Source organism: Sceloporus occidentalis, unplaced genomic scaffold (assembly GCF_023333645.1).
Source record: "Sceloporus occidentalis isolate IW3139 unplaced genomic scaffold, rSceOcc1.0.p SCAF_2, whole genome shotgun sequence".
Classification (NCBI taxonomy): domain Eukaryota; kingdom Metazoa; phylum Chordata; class Lepidosauria; order Squamata; family Phrynosomatidae; genus Sceloporus; species Sceloporus occidentalis.
The window spans coordinates 45035213-45054659 of record NW_028316982.1 but is presented as its reverse complement, the minus strand read 5'-3'; the positions used below and the strand labels follow the sequence as shown (position 1 = coordinate 45054659).

The 19447-nt window shown below is 38.9% G+C and overlaps 1 protein-coding gene across 4 annotated transcripts in view; it reads right to left on the bottom strand.

The window, feature by feature from the left end:
• SPSB4 (splA/ryanodine receptor domain and SOCS box containing 4) overlaps positions 1 to 19447 on the bottom strand; it is a 228777-nt gene that overhangs the window by 38674 nt on the left and 170656 nt on the right. For all 4 annotated transcript variants that reach the window (XM_089509253.1, XM_089509252.1, XM_089509251.1 and 1 more), the window contains one exon: positions 18547 to 19406. In XM_089509253.1, coding sequence (XP_089365379.1) covers positions 18547 to 19240 — 694 coding nt within the window. In that variant the 5' untranslated portion in view covers positions 19241 to 19406. The remainder of the gene's footprint in view (positions 1 to 18546; positions 19407 to 19447) is intronic.

Here is a 19447-nt window from a genome sequence, read left to right as displayed (position 1 = left end):
TGGAATATTGTAAGTTCTTTGACATTGTTTTGCTTTGCTTCATTCTTCAGATCCTTTGCTATATGCCCCTAAGTTTTACCTTCGACTTATTCATGAGTCATATCAAAATCCATAATTTCAGTCCCCAATCTTGCCCTCAATTTATACATGAGGCCAACTTATATTCAAGTATATATAGTAGTTTTGTACATTAATAAACATTTCCCAGGGCTAAGGGGCATAGAGAAGGTTAGGAATCACTGCACTTAAGATCTGCAGAGGGGAGGCTTTCCCTTGGTCCCATCACAATCCCAGACACATATGGTGAGGACACAAGACAGAGCCTTCTTGGTGGCTGCTTGTAAGTTGCAGAACTGCTTGGTTCCCTCCCCATTGTCTCTCTGCCAGCAGTTATTTACGGAAGCATTTGGTTTTTAGGATGCTGAAGCAAATAGAACTGGGGAGGTGTAGTGTTAAATTTGTTGTGTTTTAAACATCTTATTAATGCTATTTTTAACTTGTTTTTAACTTTTTAAAATCAAAGTTTAACTGTTTTAACCTTTGTATTACAGAATTTTTTGAAACTTTTTAAAAAGATGGTGTATACTGCCTTGAATTCCATGCTAGTAGAAAGGTGGCTATATAAATTAAATAAAGAAATCAAAATAAATGAATAGCTGATAAATGCAAACAGTGCAATGTGGTACAATATGGGCTAAGTACCAAAAATGCCGGCCAAGAAATAAATCAAGATCAGAGAACATTTTTGAGATGCATCACACAATACTCAAATGGTAAACCCTCCCCAAATATATAGCTACAATGCATTATACTTTGGCACAGCTTTGAAACATTACTTAGGGGTAGAGCATGGCCACAGGGAATTTTGGGAGGGATGATCTGAACAGTGACTTTTCTGCTATTGTTTTCATTAAATCCTAAAAGAACTGTCAACCATTTGTCAGTATGTCCAGCATTTGGGTTTGGTTACAAAAGTAAGCTAATAGTAAATTCTAATTTTATACATTGTCTCCAAGTTAATGATAAACTCCAGAAGAATAGGAGCTTCAGGGTTGTCCTACCTAGACTGAATACAATGATTTTTCATCAGACAACCACAAAACATACAGTCTAAATACCCTAAAGGCATCAGATAGTGTCTGATTTTGGAAGCTAAACAGGGTCAGCCCTGGTCAGTGCTTGCATGGGAGACTGCCAATGAATACCAGATGCTGTATTTCAGAGGAAAAACCACAACTGAGGATTCCTGGCCTATGATATTCTTTGGGTTGCCATAAAAAAAAAAAAATAGGAGACTTGAAGACAAACACACACACACACACACACACACACCATAAAACATAATGTTTGTCCCCTAATTCAACTAATAAATAATTGTGATCTCGAATTACTAAATATGACTGTTTATATTTAAGTTCCTGAGATATGTGACAAGCCAAAATTATTTAGTTGCCAATATCACGAATTGCTGAATGAAAGGTTTAGGGCAGGCAGAACTACAGTTGGCCCTCGGTATCACAAGAGATCCATTATGGATCCCCCCTCCCCACGGATACCAAAATGTATCTTTTGTACCAAAAAATCCCATTGGCCCTAATGGCAGCATGGCCACATGGCCATGATGTCATTAGGGACAAATGCACTGAAGTCTCCCACTCTCCCTCTTCCTTTCTTCTGTTCTCTAATCCCTTCCCTCCTTTCTTTCTCTCTCCTTCCTCCCTCCCCCACCAAGATCTCTGCCCCAGGCTTGGCTTTGGTGGGCGTTTTGGAGGTGGAGGCTGGAGCCCTGTCAACCGGAGGGAGCTGGAGCCAGCACTGGGGCTTGGGACTCGAAGCCTGGAGGTTCCATCCCAGGTATTGGGCCTGGGGGAAAGTTCTGAGACCCAAGCCCCAGCCCCAGGTCTGCCTCCTTCCAACTGATGGGGCTCCAGCCTCTGAACTGCCTCAAAGCGAAGCCCGGGGGGAAAGCCTTGGAGGAGGAGGGGGATAACAGGAAGGAAGGAGAGAGAGAGAGAGGAAAGAAGAAAGGGAGGACGGGAGGATTTCAGTGCAGTTGCAAAGTGGGCTTGCCATCCCTTCCTCCCCGCGCGGCTTTCAGCATATGCTGAAAGCCGCATAAATCATGCCCACGTATGATGCGGGCGCACTGTATATGCAAAGTTTTCATGAAGACTAGCTTCTGATGTTGAGTCTCCAGGAAAGAGAAAATATTCTAGCTCTGTTCTGCACTAAGATATTTTAAAAAGACATTTTAAAATAATCAGTCTATATAAGGCCAAAGGAAGACAATCAACATACTGAACAATTTGGAAAGGATTCTGAGTTTAATATAACTTTTGGCAAGATCTGGCAGCTGGAGGAAATATGAAAGCCAATATCTTCTCCTTAACCTCTACTCTTCGAATCTTACTATTCTCTTTTGGGTAAGCAGAAGAGAACATTTTAGAAGATGTCTGCAACTTAACAATGAAACATGTGGTTATATACAGAAAATCCTGAAGCTAGTTATTGATCTATCCAGTTAAAGGAACTCAGGTAATAAGCCTGGGAAAGTTTTCTGGCAAAGACCTTAGCAATGGCCATTCATTGTGACTGTTCATATAAAAAGCAACTGTGTATCAAAATGCTCAATCTATTTATCCAACTGATAAAACAAAATATCACTGGCCATTAGCCAACCACGTGTAGCTGACTGGCAGCTGCAGACCAACAAAGTTGTTTTTGTAATGTTCCTACCAGAGGTTATAAATATTCCTTTAATTGTTCATCTTGTGTGGTATTTTCAGCTTGCTTATCTGAGTATTAGTTCCAAAGAAAAAGTTAAAGCATCGAATCTTACCCAAAGGCCACTGCCTGGACACTTTTTTAAACAGAAACAAAATTGCAAAACATATGTGATGGTCTTTATGTACATTTATATACAAACCCATTATCTTAGTTTACAAATACATGTTGTTTGTATAACCAATCACTGTGCTGTTCAGCATTCTGAAAGCAGAGCTGTTTTTAGCATTAAACAGCCAATGTGAGTTGTTGTGCGGTGTGAAAAATGGTTTGTTAACCACTGAATCTCCTCCCTGGTCATTTCCATTTCTATGTCCATCCATTTGGCACTGGTATATGCATTTGGCATTGCTTTATTACAATTAAAAGGACTAAATGTAACAACAATAAAAAATGTGATAATAAGTTTGCACCATGCCCTATTCACTGTGGAGGCACATCTGCTGTTACAAATAGCTGTTTTACGATTGAACTGAATAGCTGTAAAGAGCATTAACATGTTTGTTCCTACATAAGGTTGTCAATTATGAAGCTATTTTCCTAAAAGATGCAGAAGGGCAGACATTCAAGTCCAAAATGTGATTATTGTTGATACATAGACAGAAAAATCGGGAAGTGCCAACTTGAAAACCAGTTATATAGTATTGCTAGTACAAACAACAATTTAAATGTCTGGAACAAGAAGAGAAAATCCAAATTCAAGTATTGTTAAGAACAGTATAAATCCAAGTACTTCTAGCAGCACTACAGATTAACACAGAATGAAGGTTAGAAAGCTGAAGATATTGAATGATTTGAGAACATTTTGTTTTCAGAGGTAACCATGGTGGCATCTCATAATAAACTTCTCTGCAGAGAGACTGTGGCAGCAATTTTTAATAGGGGAAGATCCTATTTAAAATGGCCACTATTCCTCCACTTCTACTGGAAGTAGGTTATAGAACCATGCTAGAGGACTTACAGATCCCCAAAGAAGTGTTCTCAGTAAAGAAAAATAGTGTTTGTCATTTTAATTTTTCTTTTAGTCCCTTCAACTTTCCAGGCTGCTTGGAAGCAGACTTCCCTTTGAGAGAGAGGGGGGTCCACCAGCACCAGCTTTCAAGGGAGAGAGGCTTCCAAGCATCTCTGAGGGTAAAGACATTTTACAGTTGTGCAGAAGAGGTAATTTTTACAGGTGTTGCCTGTCCTGCAACCAGGGAACAAGCAACACCTGCCAGCAATGACAATGTGGCAGCTTTAAAACAGAAGGAATATTTAATAAAAATGTAATATAGTAATATATTACTTGTTACATTTTGGGGCAAGTGATAAATAATATTGTTGTTGTGTGCCTTCAAGTCACTTCCAACTTATGGTGACCCTAAAGTGAACCTGTCATGGGGCATTCTTGGCAAGATTTGTTCCAAGGTAGATTGCCATTGCCTTTCCCAGAGTCTGAGAGCATGTGACGTGCCCAAGGTCACACCCAGTGGGTTTCATGGCCAAACTGGGAATCAAGAGTCATAATCCAACGCTCAAACCACTACATCACGCTGGCTCAGAAGTAATATACTCATATTATTGTTTTACAGTAATATGTAATGAGTAATACAGTGGGCCTCCAAATTAGCTAAAGTTAAATCATGAAAGTGAAAAAAAGTAAATAAAAAAACTTTTTTCTTTTTTTAACAGAGAGAACATCACTCTAGGACTTCTAGATCTTTCAGCACAGTTCTATGGTCAACATCCGGCAGAAGTTGATCACAGAATCATGCTGGAAACCCTACAAAAGCGGAGAGAAGTGTTTTCTCTAGTAATCTCCATTTTCCCGTGTGACTCTACGGTCAACATCCTGCAGGGTCACACTGGAGGACCTAGAGATGCCTAGCAAGAACATATTAATCAAATCCGCAAATAATCAAATCCATAAATAATCTAATCCATGAATAATCAAATCCAAAATAATAATAATAATAATAATAATAATAATAATAATAATTTGTTTTATTTATATACCACTATTCCAAAGATCATAGTGGTGAACAGCAAATAAGCTAATTAGCAAGTAAGCTAATTTGCCCCCAACAGTCTGGGTACTCATTTTAGCGACCTCGGAAGGATGCAAGCATGAGTCGAGCTTGGGCCCTTTTGCTGATTTTGAACTCACAACCTTGTGGTTTTGAGTGAATGGCTGCAGTACAGGCATTTAACCACTGCGCCACCAGGGCTCCAAAAAAAATCAAATCCATAAATGTGGAGGGCCAGTGCCGGGTTTTGGGAAATAACATTTCAGGACATTAAAAACCCACTACTTATGAAAATATTCATAAACCAACTAAGTTAAATACAATAAGATTATTTCTCTTTAATTATGTCCAGAAAAAAATAAAGAATTGGCATGTATCTTCATAAGTAAAATGTAATTTATCTACACACTACTTTCCCTTCATATACATAGGACTAAATAGAATCAGATTAAACAGTCATCCACAGTAATTTAATGCTTTTGAGACTCAGAAAGCCTACACAACTTCTATTCATCCATAAAATAGTAGGAAGGAGAGAGAAAGCATGACATCTGTTATTTGGGGATGAAAGCTACTGCCTAATCAGAGGGCAGATAATCAGTCAGAAAGACAAAAAAAGGACAACAATAATAGAACGTACAATTATAAATAATAAAAGTAGTCACTGCCATTAAAATTATTCAAGAAAGGACACAGGTTTCAACTCTATTAGTGAACATGACCTCTCTCTCTCTCTCTCTCTCTCTCTCTCTCTCTCTCTCTCCCCTTCCACTGAAAAGATAACTTAAAATATATAGGCTTAATTACTAATTTAAGCACAGACAGCAAGCACCAATATCAAACAGGCTAAACATGAAAGGCAAATAATGTACAACGATTCAGTGATTTATAGCAAAGTAAGCAAACTGAAACATGAAACCATAGAGACCTAAATTCAATTGCTAGTCTCACCTATACCAGACTATAGTCACCCAAACTCAGTTACTGAAGGATAATTCAATACTTCCCACTAATCCAGTGTATCTATTCCAGTTGGAATTAGCAACTGGATTTAGGCCATGGTGCTTAAAACAGTAAACAGGCATAAATTAACACATTACATATGTGTCATCAGACAGAGGTATGCAATTAATGCTGCTGGACACCAAGCACTCTGTTACCCATGGGCAGATTTCAGAAATGGTTCTAGATGAAACAGGATTTCCATCATAGGTTTTCATACCTCTGTCCATTAATAATTGTACAAAATATTAATGTATTATCTGTTTGCTGTTAAGCATTGTAGATTTCCACATTTCGGTCTGTTTACCTTATTATATAGAGCTTTCTACACAGGTATAGATACAGAATCATAGACCTGGAATGGATTCCAAGGACCATCTACTCCAAAACTCTGTCACTGCACTAATTCATAGCTCAAGTATCCCTAAGAGGTAACTACCCAACATCTGCCAAGATCTCTAAGAAAATAGACTAGAGTGAAGCATCCCTCAAGGCCTATTCAACAAACAGATTTATCATCAGAACATTCTTCCTACTGTGTAGTTGGAATTTTCTTCCCTGTAATTTACATGAATTTATTTGAATCCTATACTTTGAAGCAGCAGAAAATAACCATCTTCCATATAATGGCCCTTCCAGTGACTATCATATCATCTCTTCATTTCTTTTCTCTAGGCTAAACATCCTTGGCTCCCTCAAACATTCCTGATGAGAACTGGCTTGCAATTCATTTACCATCTTAGTTGTCCTAATCTGGACAATGTTTGAGCTTGCTAATATCTTTCTGAAATGGACATAGCTGTCCAAGTGAGGTCTGACCAAGGCAGAACATCACCACCATCATCATCACCATCACCATCATATTTCTTCATATGTTGAGGCAGCCCCGACACAGAGACAGGTATAGACAGGGAGGCATATATTCATATCTATATAATATCTGATGTGAAGTCAAAGGTTTTCATGGCCAACAACCATAGTTTTTTGTGAGTTTTTCAGGCTATGTGACTGTGTTCTGGAAGAGTTCATTTCTGACATTTTGCTGGCATCTTCAGAGAATGCTGGCATGGAAGTGACTGTGACTCTTGGTTGAGAGGAAGTGAGGAAGTGATTTACATATTAATCTGTGTTCTGGTCTGTTGTTGAATGGCAAGGCATCAGGGTGTCTATTTAAATAGTGATCCATTGTCTGCTGGGAACCCCCCCCCCCCGACTCTGAGTGGTTTTCAGCACGTGCAAATGAAAACCACTCAGGATCAGGGGGGTTTCCCAGCAGACAATGGATCACTAATTAAATAGACACACTCTGAGGCCTTGCCATTCAACAACAGACCGACACACGGATTTACACGTAAATAACTTCCTCTTAACGAAGGGTCACACAGGATATATACTCCACTCACTTTCATGCCAGCGTTCTCTGAAAATGCCAGCCACAGATGCTGGGGAAACATCAGGAATAAACTCTTCCAAAACACAGCCACATAGCCCAAAGAACCCACAAAAAAGCTATATAATATCTAATCTAATCTACCTATCTATCTAATTGGATTTTGTGTTGTAGGTTGCGCACAACCGCTAATACAGCTGACACCTCTGTACTTCTTTTGAATTAATTTCACGATTTACAAAACAATGGTTCTGTTAATTAGCTACAGTAAGTGCTGGGATCCCAAAGTGATATTCACGGTATTTCTTAGCACCAATGCCAAGCCATTTAAAAAAAAAAAAATCATAGCTTGCCAATTCAGCTGTGAGAGTTGCTACAATAGATTCAGAAATAAAGCTCTGGGCAATGCACAGGGTTTTTTTCTAAAATGCTCATACCACTTCTTCTGAAAGTCAGACAAATGAGTTTTTCTACTAGTTCTAGTAGGAGACCATCTACTATTTCACTTCACTACTACACCACCACTCCCTTCTCCTTCTGTGTCGTGTCTTTTTAGACTGTAAGCCTGAGGGCAGGGAACTGTCCAATGAAAAAGTTTGTATGTACAGCGCTGTGTAAATTTACAGCGCTTTATAAATAAAGGTTAATAATAATAATAATAATAATAATAATAATAACTTCAAGAAAATGTCTCCAAACTGAAGTGCCAGTTTAGTCAACCAATATGCTTTGCCTTTCAAAAGCACATGTCATATTTAAAAGGGCATTAAAAATGACAAATGATAGGTCAACTCCGGAGGAGGTTCATCAGATTACCACCCTTGATGCCTTCAAGAAGGCAGTCAAGACAGATCTCTTCCAGCAGGCCTTCCCTGACTGACTGATCTCCCAAGATAAAAGATAACCCCTGTCTGCCCATAGCTATTTTTACTATCTGCCTATCTTTTAACTGTTTTAATTAATTTTAACTTGAATTTTTAATTTGATTGTTTTTTTCTTGAATTTCTAATTAAGTGTTATTTTTTATGTTGAAGAAGGGTTGAGGACTGTGAATATTTATGATTTACTATATTTGTATTTTTACTATTTCTACTGTAACCCACCTCGATCCGTAGGGAGAGGTGGGCTAATTATTATTATTATTATTATTATTATTATTAACTCCACTGCTCTGTCAAATTTAAATTGTGGCTTATAACTTGCTATATGGGACTACAAATATTAATCAGCCAGGGATGCCCCCTTTGAAAAAGCCTATGTATTTAGAGAAGACTCTGGATGATACACTGAAACAGAACCTAATAGAATCTGTAATTAAAACACATCCATTGAGTTTATGAAGGCTCTGCCAGTATTAATATTAGAGTACTGTATATACCTTGGGTTTGATAGTTCCTGGGGTACACGTTTATAAATATACTACAAGACATTTTACTGAAAAATGCCAGTGGAAACCACCAGAACAAAACACAGATAATTATAAAAAGCTAGGGACAAAACATTCAGTTGCATATAGTTTCTGCAATGTTGGTGATTACCTTCAAAGCCCTACATGGCTTGGGTCCAGAATACTTAAGAGATTGCCTACTTCCATACTGTCCGTCCCGCACTCTAAGGTCCTCGGGGAAGAATCTACTTCAGCCAATAAAATCTAGGCTAACTTCAGTTACCCAGAGGGCCTTTTCCACCGCAGCTCCAAAGCTATGAAATGACCTGCCGAAGGAGATCCGCAACATTTCTACTCTTACAGCCTTTAAGAAGGCTCTTAAGATAGATCTCTTCCAGCAGGCCTTCCCTACCTAGTTCCACTCCCCATTACTTACGTCACTCTGTCCACCAATTCTTCTCTTAAATTTAATGAGAAGAATTAAATTAAAATTAATTAAAATAAAATCCTTGCCTCAAGAAGAAGAGCCCTCCCTCCATGACATCATCATCAGACCTGGGAGGGAATGAAAAAGAGAGGCCCAATTTCCATCAGGCCTAACTGTGAATGTAGTCACTTCGCTCTCTTTAATTTTATTGTATTTTATTTATTTTTTGTATTTTATTTTATTCTCTTTATTTTTATTGTTGTAACCCGCCTGGATTCCTTGTGATTGGGTGGGCTATAAATAAATCATTATTATTATTATTATTATTATTACACACACCTTTACTTTCAAAGTTTGCTGAATCTACAGCAGTGGAATAAGGGAACAATTTATTCCCTTTTATTCCCTTTTTCCAGGATGCCTAGCCAAGAATGTGAAGAATTTAGAATGAACTGAACCAGCAAAATATGTAGAGATGGTGTTATTAGACATTTATAGCTATTCTACAAATATGCTAGAAGCAGACATCAGGACCTTTGACTTTTAAAAAACATACATGCGTATTTGAAGCAAAGAGTAGCGTAAGCACTGTGCAGCATATTTTAAGAGTGTACACAAACATAGGATTGTTCAAAGACATGATTAAATGTCTTGACACCAGTAATGTTTTAGTGGCATTCTACTTTAATATGAAATTCCTGTCCAGTTAGTTTATTCAGATCACATTTACAGACAACAACAAGTAGTGCTATGTATCCTTATGAAAAGAATATACAAAGGCTATGCCCCCAGACCCCAAAAGATGAACATCAAATCTCAAATCACCCAAAACCTAAAGGAGGAGAGGGCAAATGTTGTCTTCCACCTGTTGCAGGCCTAGAATTCCCATTAGGCCCCATCTACATAGCTAACAGGGCTTATAGGACCTGACATCTCAAAACAAGTAGAAAGCTAAAGTTGCCAACCTCTGCCTTAGATGCTGATATGCTGCAGGTCTTGCCAAGGCACCATTTTCTTATTCCAAACATGTTGTTGTTACTACTATAAACCTGTTCCTCAAAGGCATGCGACTGTTTATACTGTACTTAAATTTACGAAGGTTGTGACTATACTGGCTATTTAATCTGGGGCAATCTGCAGCATTATGGTCTGGGATGGCCCTGGATCAACCAAAATGATGACTGCATGCACCAAGCCTGCTGGGTTGACACCCCTTGGTGCTGCCATTACTCCTTCACAGCTGAGCAGCTCCTTGTGAGAGCCTACCTGATGCACTGTTGCCTCTGCTGAGGTTAGAACAGGGTGCCCGTGTGATCAACAAGGAGGAGGTAGGCTGACTCTCTCCCCTAGATCAAATGTGCTGGATCTCTCCGGGAAACACCAAGCCAAGATACTCTAGTAGTTGAAGCTCAAAGGAGATCTACCCATTTCCCTAGGCTGCTCAGTACAGGGAATGGCATGGCTCTTGTTGTGTGGACACCTGAACCCTCTAAATTGAATCCAATCCAGCTTTCCACATGGCCAAAAGAACCAGAGGCACTCGGGGATTTCCTGAAAACCCTGGAGTTTGCCCTGACTTTGCTTACTTCGGAGACAAGTCAGGTTAAGGGCTAAAAACCACGGATCCTTGAAGGAAGGAAGTGTATGTCACCGAGACTGCCAGCATTAGCTTTGGGGTGAGCATAGTGTTTTGTCCTAGTGTAGACAAGCCCTAAATCTAACAGTGCTTCTCAGGCTAGTGTTTCTAAGAGCAAAGAATGAATGATAACCACATGACCCTAAACAGCCAGATATCTACATCAAAAAAGAGATGTATGTTCATCACTGTTAATGTATTCATTGCATCATGAGCTAAGTATATCAAGGGTGGAATCCAGTGGTCCTCTAGATGTGGTTGGCCTGCAACTGCCAGCAATCCTATCCATCACAGCCAGTGATAAAGGATGCTAAGAGTTAGAGTTCAACTACATCTGCAGGGTCACATTAGTCCTACCTCTGAAGCAGTGCGGAGGCCCATGAGAAACAGATAATATTAGGGTTTTTTTCAGGTTCTAATCTAATTATTCAGTCTATGGGCTAAATTCAACATTGATTCTACACTGCTATCTATAGGATCTGAGCTAGTTTTGACTAACAAGTTCCATTTATTTTACTGAGCCAGCATGGTGTAGTGTTTAAGTGTTAAAGTAATTCTCAAGAAAATTCTTAGTTAATGGAGGCATATCTATACCAATGATGCCAAAGGAAAAAATGCACTAGTATTCCCTCCATTGTTGCATTATTTTAACTTCTGGAACCCTCAAAAACAAACACAACTGCACAAGTTCACCAAAAAGACTGCTGAATGACTCTTATGATTCATACCGAAATGAGATTCAATTTCATGCAAACAAAATTTTTTAAAAAATCATCAAGTGTACTACATGCTGAACTGGTTTAATAGAAGAACAGCAAAACTCAAACCCTATTTTCTATCATACATTGTGAAACACAACCACGTAATGGCTCCAAAGAAGGAAAAATAGCTGCAGAGCAATTATATTTCACACCACCATTATAGCAGTTAGTTATTACAAGATAGTAATTTATAAATAGATGTGAGCAAATGTGCTCAGGAACATTCCGCAGGTTGCAAACATCTTTTATATTTAGATCCCACTTTCTTTAGCAAAAGAATGAAGTAGACAAGAAAGAAAGGCATATGTCAGAGGCAATTATGCACAGCAGTGCATACCAACTGGGGTCTTGAAATCTAAAGAGGTGAAAAATAATTAGCAGCAGCATCACAGAGGAGCTGACCTTCATCAAAGACTTTGTAAAGGATACCCTGATAAGATGTTGAAATATATGAATGTATTACAGTATCTATTACTTGCCACTCAGAAGGGCAGTAGAGTACAAGACAATCTGTTTATTAATTGAAACATTTGACAAACATACAGCAAATGGATTTATCGCTATTTCTCTTCGTATTTTTCCAGCAACTGGCCACAAAAAAGCAGACTCAAAAGAAATTCCTACAAGGTGCTTAATATGTGGCACATTCATTTCCTCACCACCATCACCAAATATGCAAGTTTCAAGTTTATTACTACAACTGAAATATCTTTTTCTTTTACTGGTTATTTTTACTGGGGAAAATGTAGGTATTAATGGGAAAGTTAGATCACCATCATGAATTAGATTTTGGGTTCAATTTTATTAAACCTGGGTTTTGTTTTTGTTTGGGGGTTGTTGTTGTTTTGCCTATATACAGCGCCACTCACACTGAGATGAGAGTAAATGCCACTTATAAAGACAACTAGCAGGTATAAACCAGTTGAGAAATAACAGTAGAAATATATATTAATTGCCTTGTTGTTGTTAACGGCCCTTGAGTCAAACTCGATTCAAGGCAACCCTGTGAATGATACATCTCTAAGCCCCCCCCCCCCCCACACACACACACTTATTCTATATTGCTTCTGCTCAGGTGCTGCAAGCTCCATATATTGGGATAAACTAACAAAAAGTGAGCAAAAGAGGGGTAATCGCCTCAGAGATGTTTAAAAACAAAGACAAGTCTATAGCGCCACCACTAAGTAGGTGCTGCTAAGTGTAACTGTAGAGATGAGCTATGACACAAAATCTCCAAAGCTGACCTCAAGGACTGATGACTTCATATGAACAAAGGCAGTGTTTAAAATATCCTGGTGACAATCTACTGAGAATGTGAGAAAACAGTGGGTTAGATCCAACTGCTAGTCCTAACTACAGTAGATGCACTGCTGAATCAATGGGACTTACATAAGCATGTTGCTGTTGTTGTTTTTGTTGTTGCTGTTGTTGCTGCTGAGTGTGACGTCTGACTCACAACAATCCTAAGGCAAATGTATAATGGGGTTTTCTGGGGTTGAGTGTGTGGGATTCACTCAAGGTCAACCCAACTGGGTTTACTGTAGTTAGGATTAGCAGTTTGTAACCAAACTGGTTCATTCTGTTAGACAGCACATTATAGGGCACAATGCTTAACATTCAAGTGACCATAAACATGAACATTTTCCAGTAAAACTTGACTATTAAATCTTTTGCATATTTTTGAGATTCTTTCTCAGCACACCTCACTATTACTGATGTCCTCCTTTATCATTTCCATCTTCAGCAGGTCAAAGATGTTCCCAAGAATAATTTCCAAACCAAGCAAAGCTTTCTGAAACAAAACAAGAACTGCTTCAAATCTAGTCTTTATCAGTCTTTCAGTGTATAGTTAAAAGACACCAATGACCAATTTCACTTGTAGAGCCAAACCTTTAGCTCATCTAAGAGAATAAAACTTTAGAGGACACTTTGAAATTTGGAACAAGAATAACAAACTATTGTTCATGTCTTGGCAAACATAACCCCTCTAATCATAGTACAGTGAGCCCTTGATATCCACTGGGGTTTGATTCAGCCCCCCACCGCCCATGGATACCAAAATCCATGGATACTCAAGTCCTATTAAACACAATGGCATAGTACAATAGTAAAAGGTAAAGGTAAAGGTAGTCCTTTGACATGAATGTCTAGTCGTAACTGACTGTAGGGGGGTGGTGCTCATCTCCGTTACTAAGCTGAAGAGCCAGCATTGACTAAGGACTACTCCGGAGGTCATGATTGCACCGAATGTTGTTACCTTCCCACATATTAATAGTGGTACCTATTTATCTACTTGCATTTGCATGCTTTCAACTGCTAGGTTGGCAGAAGCTGGGACTAGTGACACAAGTTCACCCCATCAGGCAGCACTTGGGCCTCAAACTGCCAACCTTCCGATCATTAGAACTGGCATCTTAACCACTAAGCCATCACCTCCCAATAGTGTCCCTTACATAAAATGGCAACATTAAGGTTTGCTTACACACATACACACACCATAGATGGTTGAATCCGTGGTAAAAGAATCTGTGGGTATGGAGGGTCAACTGTAATGGGGAGGTATAAATGATGATGACTTAGTCTAGGGGGTGGGGAAAATGTAGGCCATGAAATACACATAGACTAGATAGTGCCCCCCCTCAAATACAAGAAAAATCAAGAACAAAATCACAGAATTTAGTGGCATGATCTGCTGCTGAAATTTGGAGTTAAATTACCAACTGCAATATACAGCAATTAAAAAGGTATGTAATCACTTTACTCCATGGAAACAATCTATGCAATTAATTAATCAGCACTAAGGAAGCAGTCTCTTCAGCATTTCTGGGCCTAGTCCATTATCTTCGGAAGAAATTTTTTTGAGGTTTGAGAGCTGGAACCTATGCCTTTCTTAAAATAGCTAAAATGCAAACAATCTTCCCTAAACATCAGTAATCACTTTCTGACTAGCTACCTACATATCTCTATGAATCTGGGACTATCAGTATCCTATTGACCATACAGTTTTACCTACTTGCAGCTGATTTTCATCTGCTTCTGTTAATTTGTTTGAATGTAATTGTTTGTTTACTTCAGAATGCATTTAATAACTTCAATTTAATCGTACGTACTGAATAAGATTCAATGAACAAAGCTAAATCTATCTAACATTTTACAGTAAATAAATAAATAAAAATGTACAATCTTTGAGCACTTGGGCAAGTGAAAAGTGTTCCCCTGCTCTAGTTTCCCACCTCTGATTTAGTACATGGCCATTCCACAACAGAAAACACATTAAAATATATTTTTGAAGCATTCATATGGATACCATTATGAGAAGGGTGTTGTTGTGTGCTTAAATCATTTTCAACATATGGTGATCCTAAGGTGAACCTACCACAGAGTTTTATCAGCAAGATTTGTTCAGAATATGACTTGCCCAAGGTCACTCAGTAGGCTTCCATGAATGAGTAGCCATTCAAACCCTGGTCTCTCTTTTTAATATTATTTTTGAGGTAGTTCTAACCTGGTTTAGTATCACTATAAAGCACTCTATATTTTATTTATTTTGAATTACTTTTAAGCTGTCTTTACAAATGGAATCCTGCAACTGAAGAGTAAAAAATAAATACATGCAGGGTGATCCGTTCTGGACCCCCTCCCCACCCGCAAGTTATAGTTGGAAGAGATATGTTAGAAAGTGATATGTTAGAAGTGACAGGGACAGGAATGTTTCCCATCCCACACTCAGAGAAAGTTTGCTAACTTTCCTAATTAGTTTTTTGAATCAATGTCAATACCCGTAAGCAAGGCTTCTCTGAGCATGCTGATCATTTTATTTCTTTAGAAACCTGTAAAGATCTAAAACAAGCAATTGCTGCTCTGTATTCAATTCTTTAGCCAGTCTCCATAATATAAGTGCAATCTAATTTTCTTGAGCTAAAAATGTAACATTTTTGTAATTATTTCTGAAATATCATTAGCAGTTCAGGAAAAAAAATGTTCCAAGCCTATTTTCCTTTCTCAGACTTCAGAGGTTATTTGAGACAAAAAGGAAAAGAAAAGAAAAGGCCACTGCTACAACCTCCACAGGGTATGGTCTGGTTGTCCTAAATGGAAATATCATCATTGAATTTTACCAATGGCTAACAACTTACTCTAATTCCTTTCCAAAAACATTTTGCCTTTTTGCCCCTGTACTTTGGTCCAATAAGCACTTACTCGCCAAGGATAACTTCCATTCCAGTGCTTATAAGATATATTGTGCACTACAACCATGTTAAATTACATGACTATAGAATTCTGGGATCTATAGTCAAATCAGAAAGGGTTTCATCTGTCTGTAGAATGAAAGTAGGGAAGGTGTCTATTTAACTTCTCTGGGAAGGGAGTTCCAGCTCCTGTGGGCAGCCACTAAGAAGGTTGTCTCCTGTGTTCCCACCAGATGTACATGTGAAGGTGGTGGGATAGAGATCTGCTCCAGCAGATCTCAAAACATGAGCAGTTTTGTAAGGATACAGCCGTATAATAGATCAAGGTCAGCACTTTTAATTGTGTCCAGAAACAGAGAAACAATCAGTGGAGCTGTTGCAGCAAGGGAGTCTACATGCCTTGCCTCTACTTGCCTGAGTTAGTATTCATATATAACAGATTTTCTGAGATAAACAAACTAGATGCTCAAGTAATTTGATCAGGCTTCTGCATTAGGAGAAAAATGAATAAAATATTGCACTGGAACTAAATCACTGTAGAAAGAGAGCAAAATGAATTCTGAGTATCTTATAGACTGAAGCTATTACAAAATTTTAAGGCAAATAATCTTTTAAAAAGTTTTTTCCCCCTCTCTTTTTTCCTACTCAAGTAAACCATAACAGAAAAACAAAACAGTAAGTGTGTTGTTACATAATATACTACTGAAAGTTTTGGACGGACATGTTCTTTGGGGAAATAAGCTTCCTTTGTCTGTAAAGTTGCCCATATTTTTTTATTCTCCAAGCAGAACATGACATTGCTCAGGGTCATTTCCGTTTGCTTACGGCTCAGATTTTATTCAGCTAGCTTTTGTCAGCTTCCCAAGGAAACACAAACCTTTTTTGCACTTCAAGTCAAAACAAGTATTCTTTCTAGCTAATAGCCAAATGCTATAAAATATTTGGTGCTTTCATCTTTCTTTTTAAGTTCCAGAATTTTCATTACAGCTACAGTGTGCTGGCAAATGTTCCATTGATAAAAATTCCTGATGGGAGAGTTTTATCTTAAAATGCAGTTATTAAGGTAGAAGAAATTAAAGGGCCCAAGCTTTCGTGGTTTTATAACAATTCACACATAAAATGGGAAAGTTCATAAGGAGAATGGTTTAAGACATCCTATGTGAAGTTAAAATGTAAGGGAATACAGTTAAGAAGGCTGCAGCCAGAGGCACCACACATGCCTTGCCTTTTTTTTTAATTCAGTGGTTTTGTTTGAGCCAGATACCGCATTTAGGGTTCACAGAATAAAACCAAAACTGAATTAAACACCTAGGGGTGAAACAGATCACCCCTTTGTGCCAGCTTCTGAACGGCTTCAGAGCGTGTTGACGCCATCTGCTCTGAAGCCACCCAGCAAATGTCATGCCATCAACTCTCCTAAACACAGGCCAGCTTCAAGGCATCCAGCAGTGCAACATTTACACACTGCAGTAGCGCTGTAATCCACGGCGGTGAAGGAAAACCAGCTTTTTGCTGGCTCAAAAAGGAGCGGCAATTTGCCGATTGGGGCTGTGGCATGAGGTTGCTGTGGCCCCAACCCGGCTTTCACAGGAGCAATGGCAATGGAATGGAAATAGCCTCTTCATAGACAGCTAGCAGTAAAACCAATTCCTATCCAGTACAGCTATGTTTAAGTCATGGCGCTTTTTGTGTAGTACAATGGAGTGAGAGAGAGAGTGAGAAACAGCACGCTTGCATGAATGCACATATACATGCATGGACAAAAATACACACTTCTGCCAAGAGTTCTGACCATGCAGCAGTGCCATGAGTATCCACCAGCCATGTGGTCGTCCTGTTCTGTGCAGCAGGCCTTAGGCTTCATTTTGGCAGAAAAAGAGTCTGTGAGCTGGGTCAGTGTGGGTGTGTGTTTCCTTTTATTAGTTTGGGCATTGTTACCGATACTGATGTTTCAAATGCAAAAGGGGAGCAGAAGCTTCACAAAACAAGCTTTCTATGTTTCTATCAATCCAGCACGCAGAAATACATTGGTGCACATCCTTAAAACAACAAAGCAAAGGTATAGTGAGGCAAGATTCAGAAGTCTGTCTGAATTGCTGGCAAACACCTGTTTCTTTGGGAATACTTTAGTAAAGCATGTTCAGCAAACTGCAGAGACAGGAAGCATAATTTCTCTTAGATCAGGCTAAAGAGAGGAGATTAAAGAATTCTCCTCCTCTATAAAAATTCTCTGGTTCCCACTGTGCCTGTATAACTCATTCTGCATACTGATTGCCTGTGTTCAAATACACAAAGAACTAGATTTTTGAGCACAGTGTTGGATAAACTCATGCAAATACAAATATAGATTCATCCATAGGATCAACTGCATAAATACACTGGGGAATGTTGAACACAAGAAACCAGATTGTAATCTAGAGCTACACATGGATGTAATCTTATCCCATATCAAAAGGAGAACTTCTTTTAAACAAACACAAGCCTCAGAACCTTATTATTCAGATCAGAATAATGATTTCTACCCCGATTTCCAAAAAAGCAAACCCAAACAAAAAAGAAACAAAGAAAAAACCCACAAATTTGCAATGCATTCTATTAGACAAGGATTTGTTTTATAAATTTTAAGAATAAAATATTGTGAAGTTTGATCTTTTGCTGCTGAACTACATGTTTGTATTCTTGCAATAATGTGAAATCCTGTCCTGTAAAAACATATATCATGCAAGAAAAGAAAAGAAACAATGTATGAACCTCTCTCTAAATCCCCAAAAAATCATTCTGGAAAACAACAGTAAGGGGGAAAAGCATGGGAAAATACTGGGATGTAGAATTTATTTTAGAACAGGAGCATCTTTCATCAGAACAAGCAAGTGCACCATGACCCTTACCATCCATTTGGAAACAATTAGAGACATATTTAGGTGTTCTGAAAAAGAGAATAAAAATTGTGATGAAACACTTACGATCAAGTCCATTGATGTATCTCATTGTAATTTCACAGTGTCCCCAGACTGCGCTGACTACTGGATAGAGTTTTTTCCCTTTTAGTCCCCTGAAGGCCACTCCAAGGTACTGTCCATCCACAATGAAGCTAAGCGTCCCTTCATCCATATCCAAAACCACCAGTAAGGAGTCTGGGAGTACAAAAGACTCATCTGGTTCCAAAAATACAGGATATGTCACCCCAGGCTGGTTTTTACAGTTGTGATAAAGTTTATTACGGCCAAGGTCCCAGCCCCATGACTCACTGTTGCTACCAACCAATGACGTATATCCTACAGAATGCAAAGGAGCTTCTGCTGTTGCCACTCCAACCACAGCATGAGTTCCTCGTTGCCTGGTGGGCCAGTGAATCTGCCAAACGTGCAGGCCCCTTGTATAGCCAACTTTACCCCGAATGCAATCTGTGCTTTGGGCAACTGGATGTCTATGAAATGTTAGTTTGTCATCTTCCTTCACAAATATATTTAAAGATCGATCTTCATTGTTCCAAGCATGTTTGTGTTGGACCTCCAAATGGGCTGGTGGCATATCCAGCAGCATATCCAGCCGTGCAGGCTTGCAGAAATCTGGTCCCCTTAGTTCTCGTTTGACTGGCCTGTAAGGGGGCTCACGCACATCAACAGACTTTATGCTCCCTGAGATTTTCTGGCCCATTGTTCATCTGCAGATTGCTTGGCTGTGGGGAATGAAGGGCTGATCTCGGCCCAGTGTTAACTCATGGAAGCACTTTCAAGCTGAGCCAACAACTCGGTGTGTGTTGATGGAATTTACTTCTCCTGTCTGGACCCTTTTAGAGCCAATGTTTTGTGAAAACACATTCCTGAAATAAAACAGAGAGTTGGCAGTTAAGAAGTAGCCATC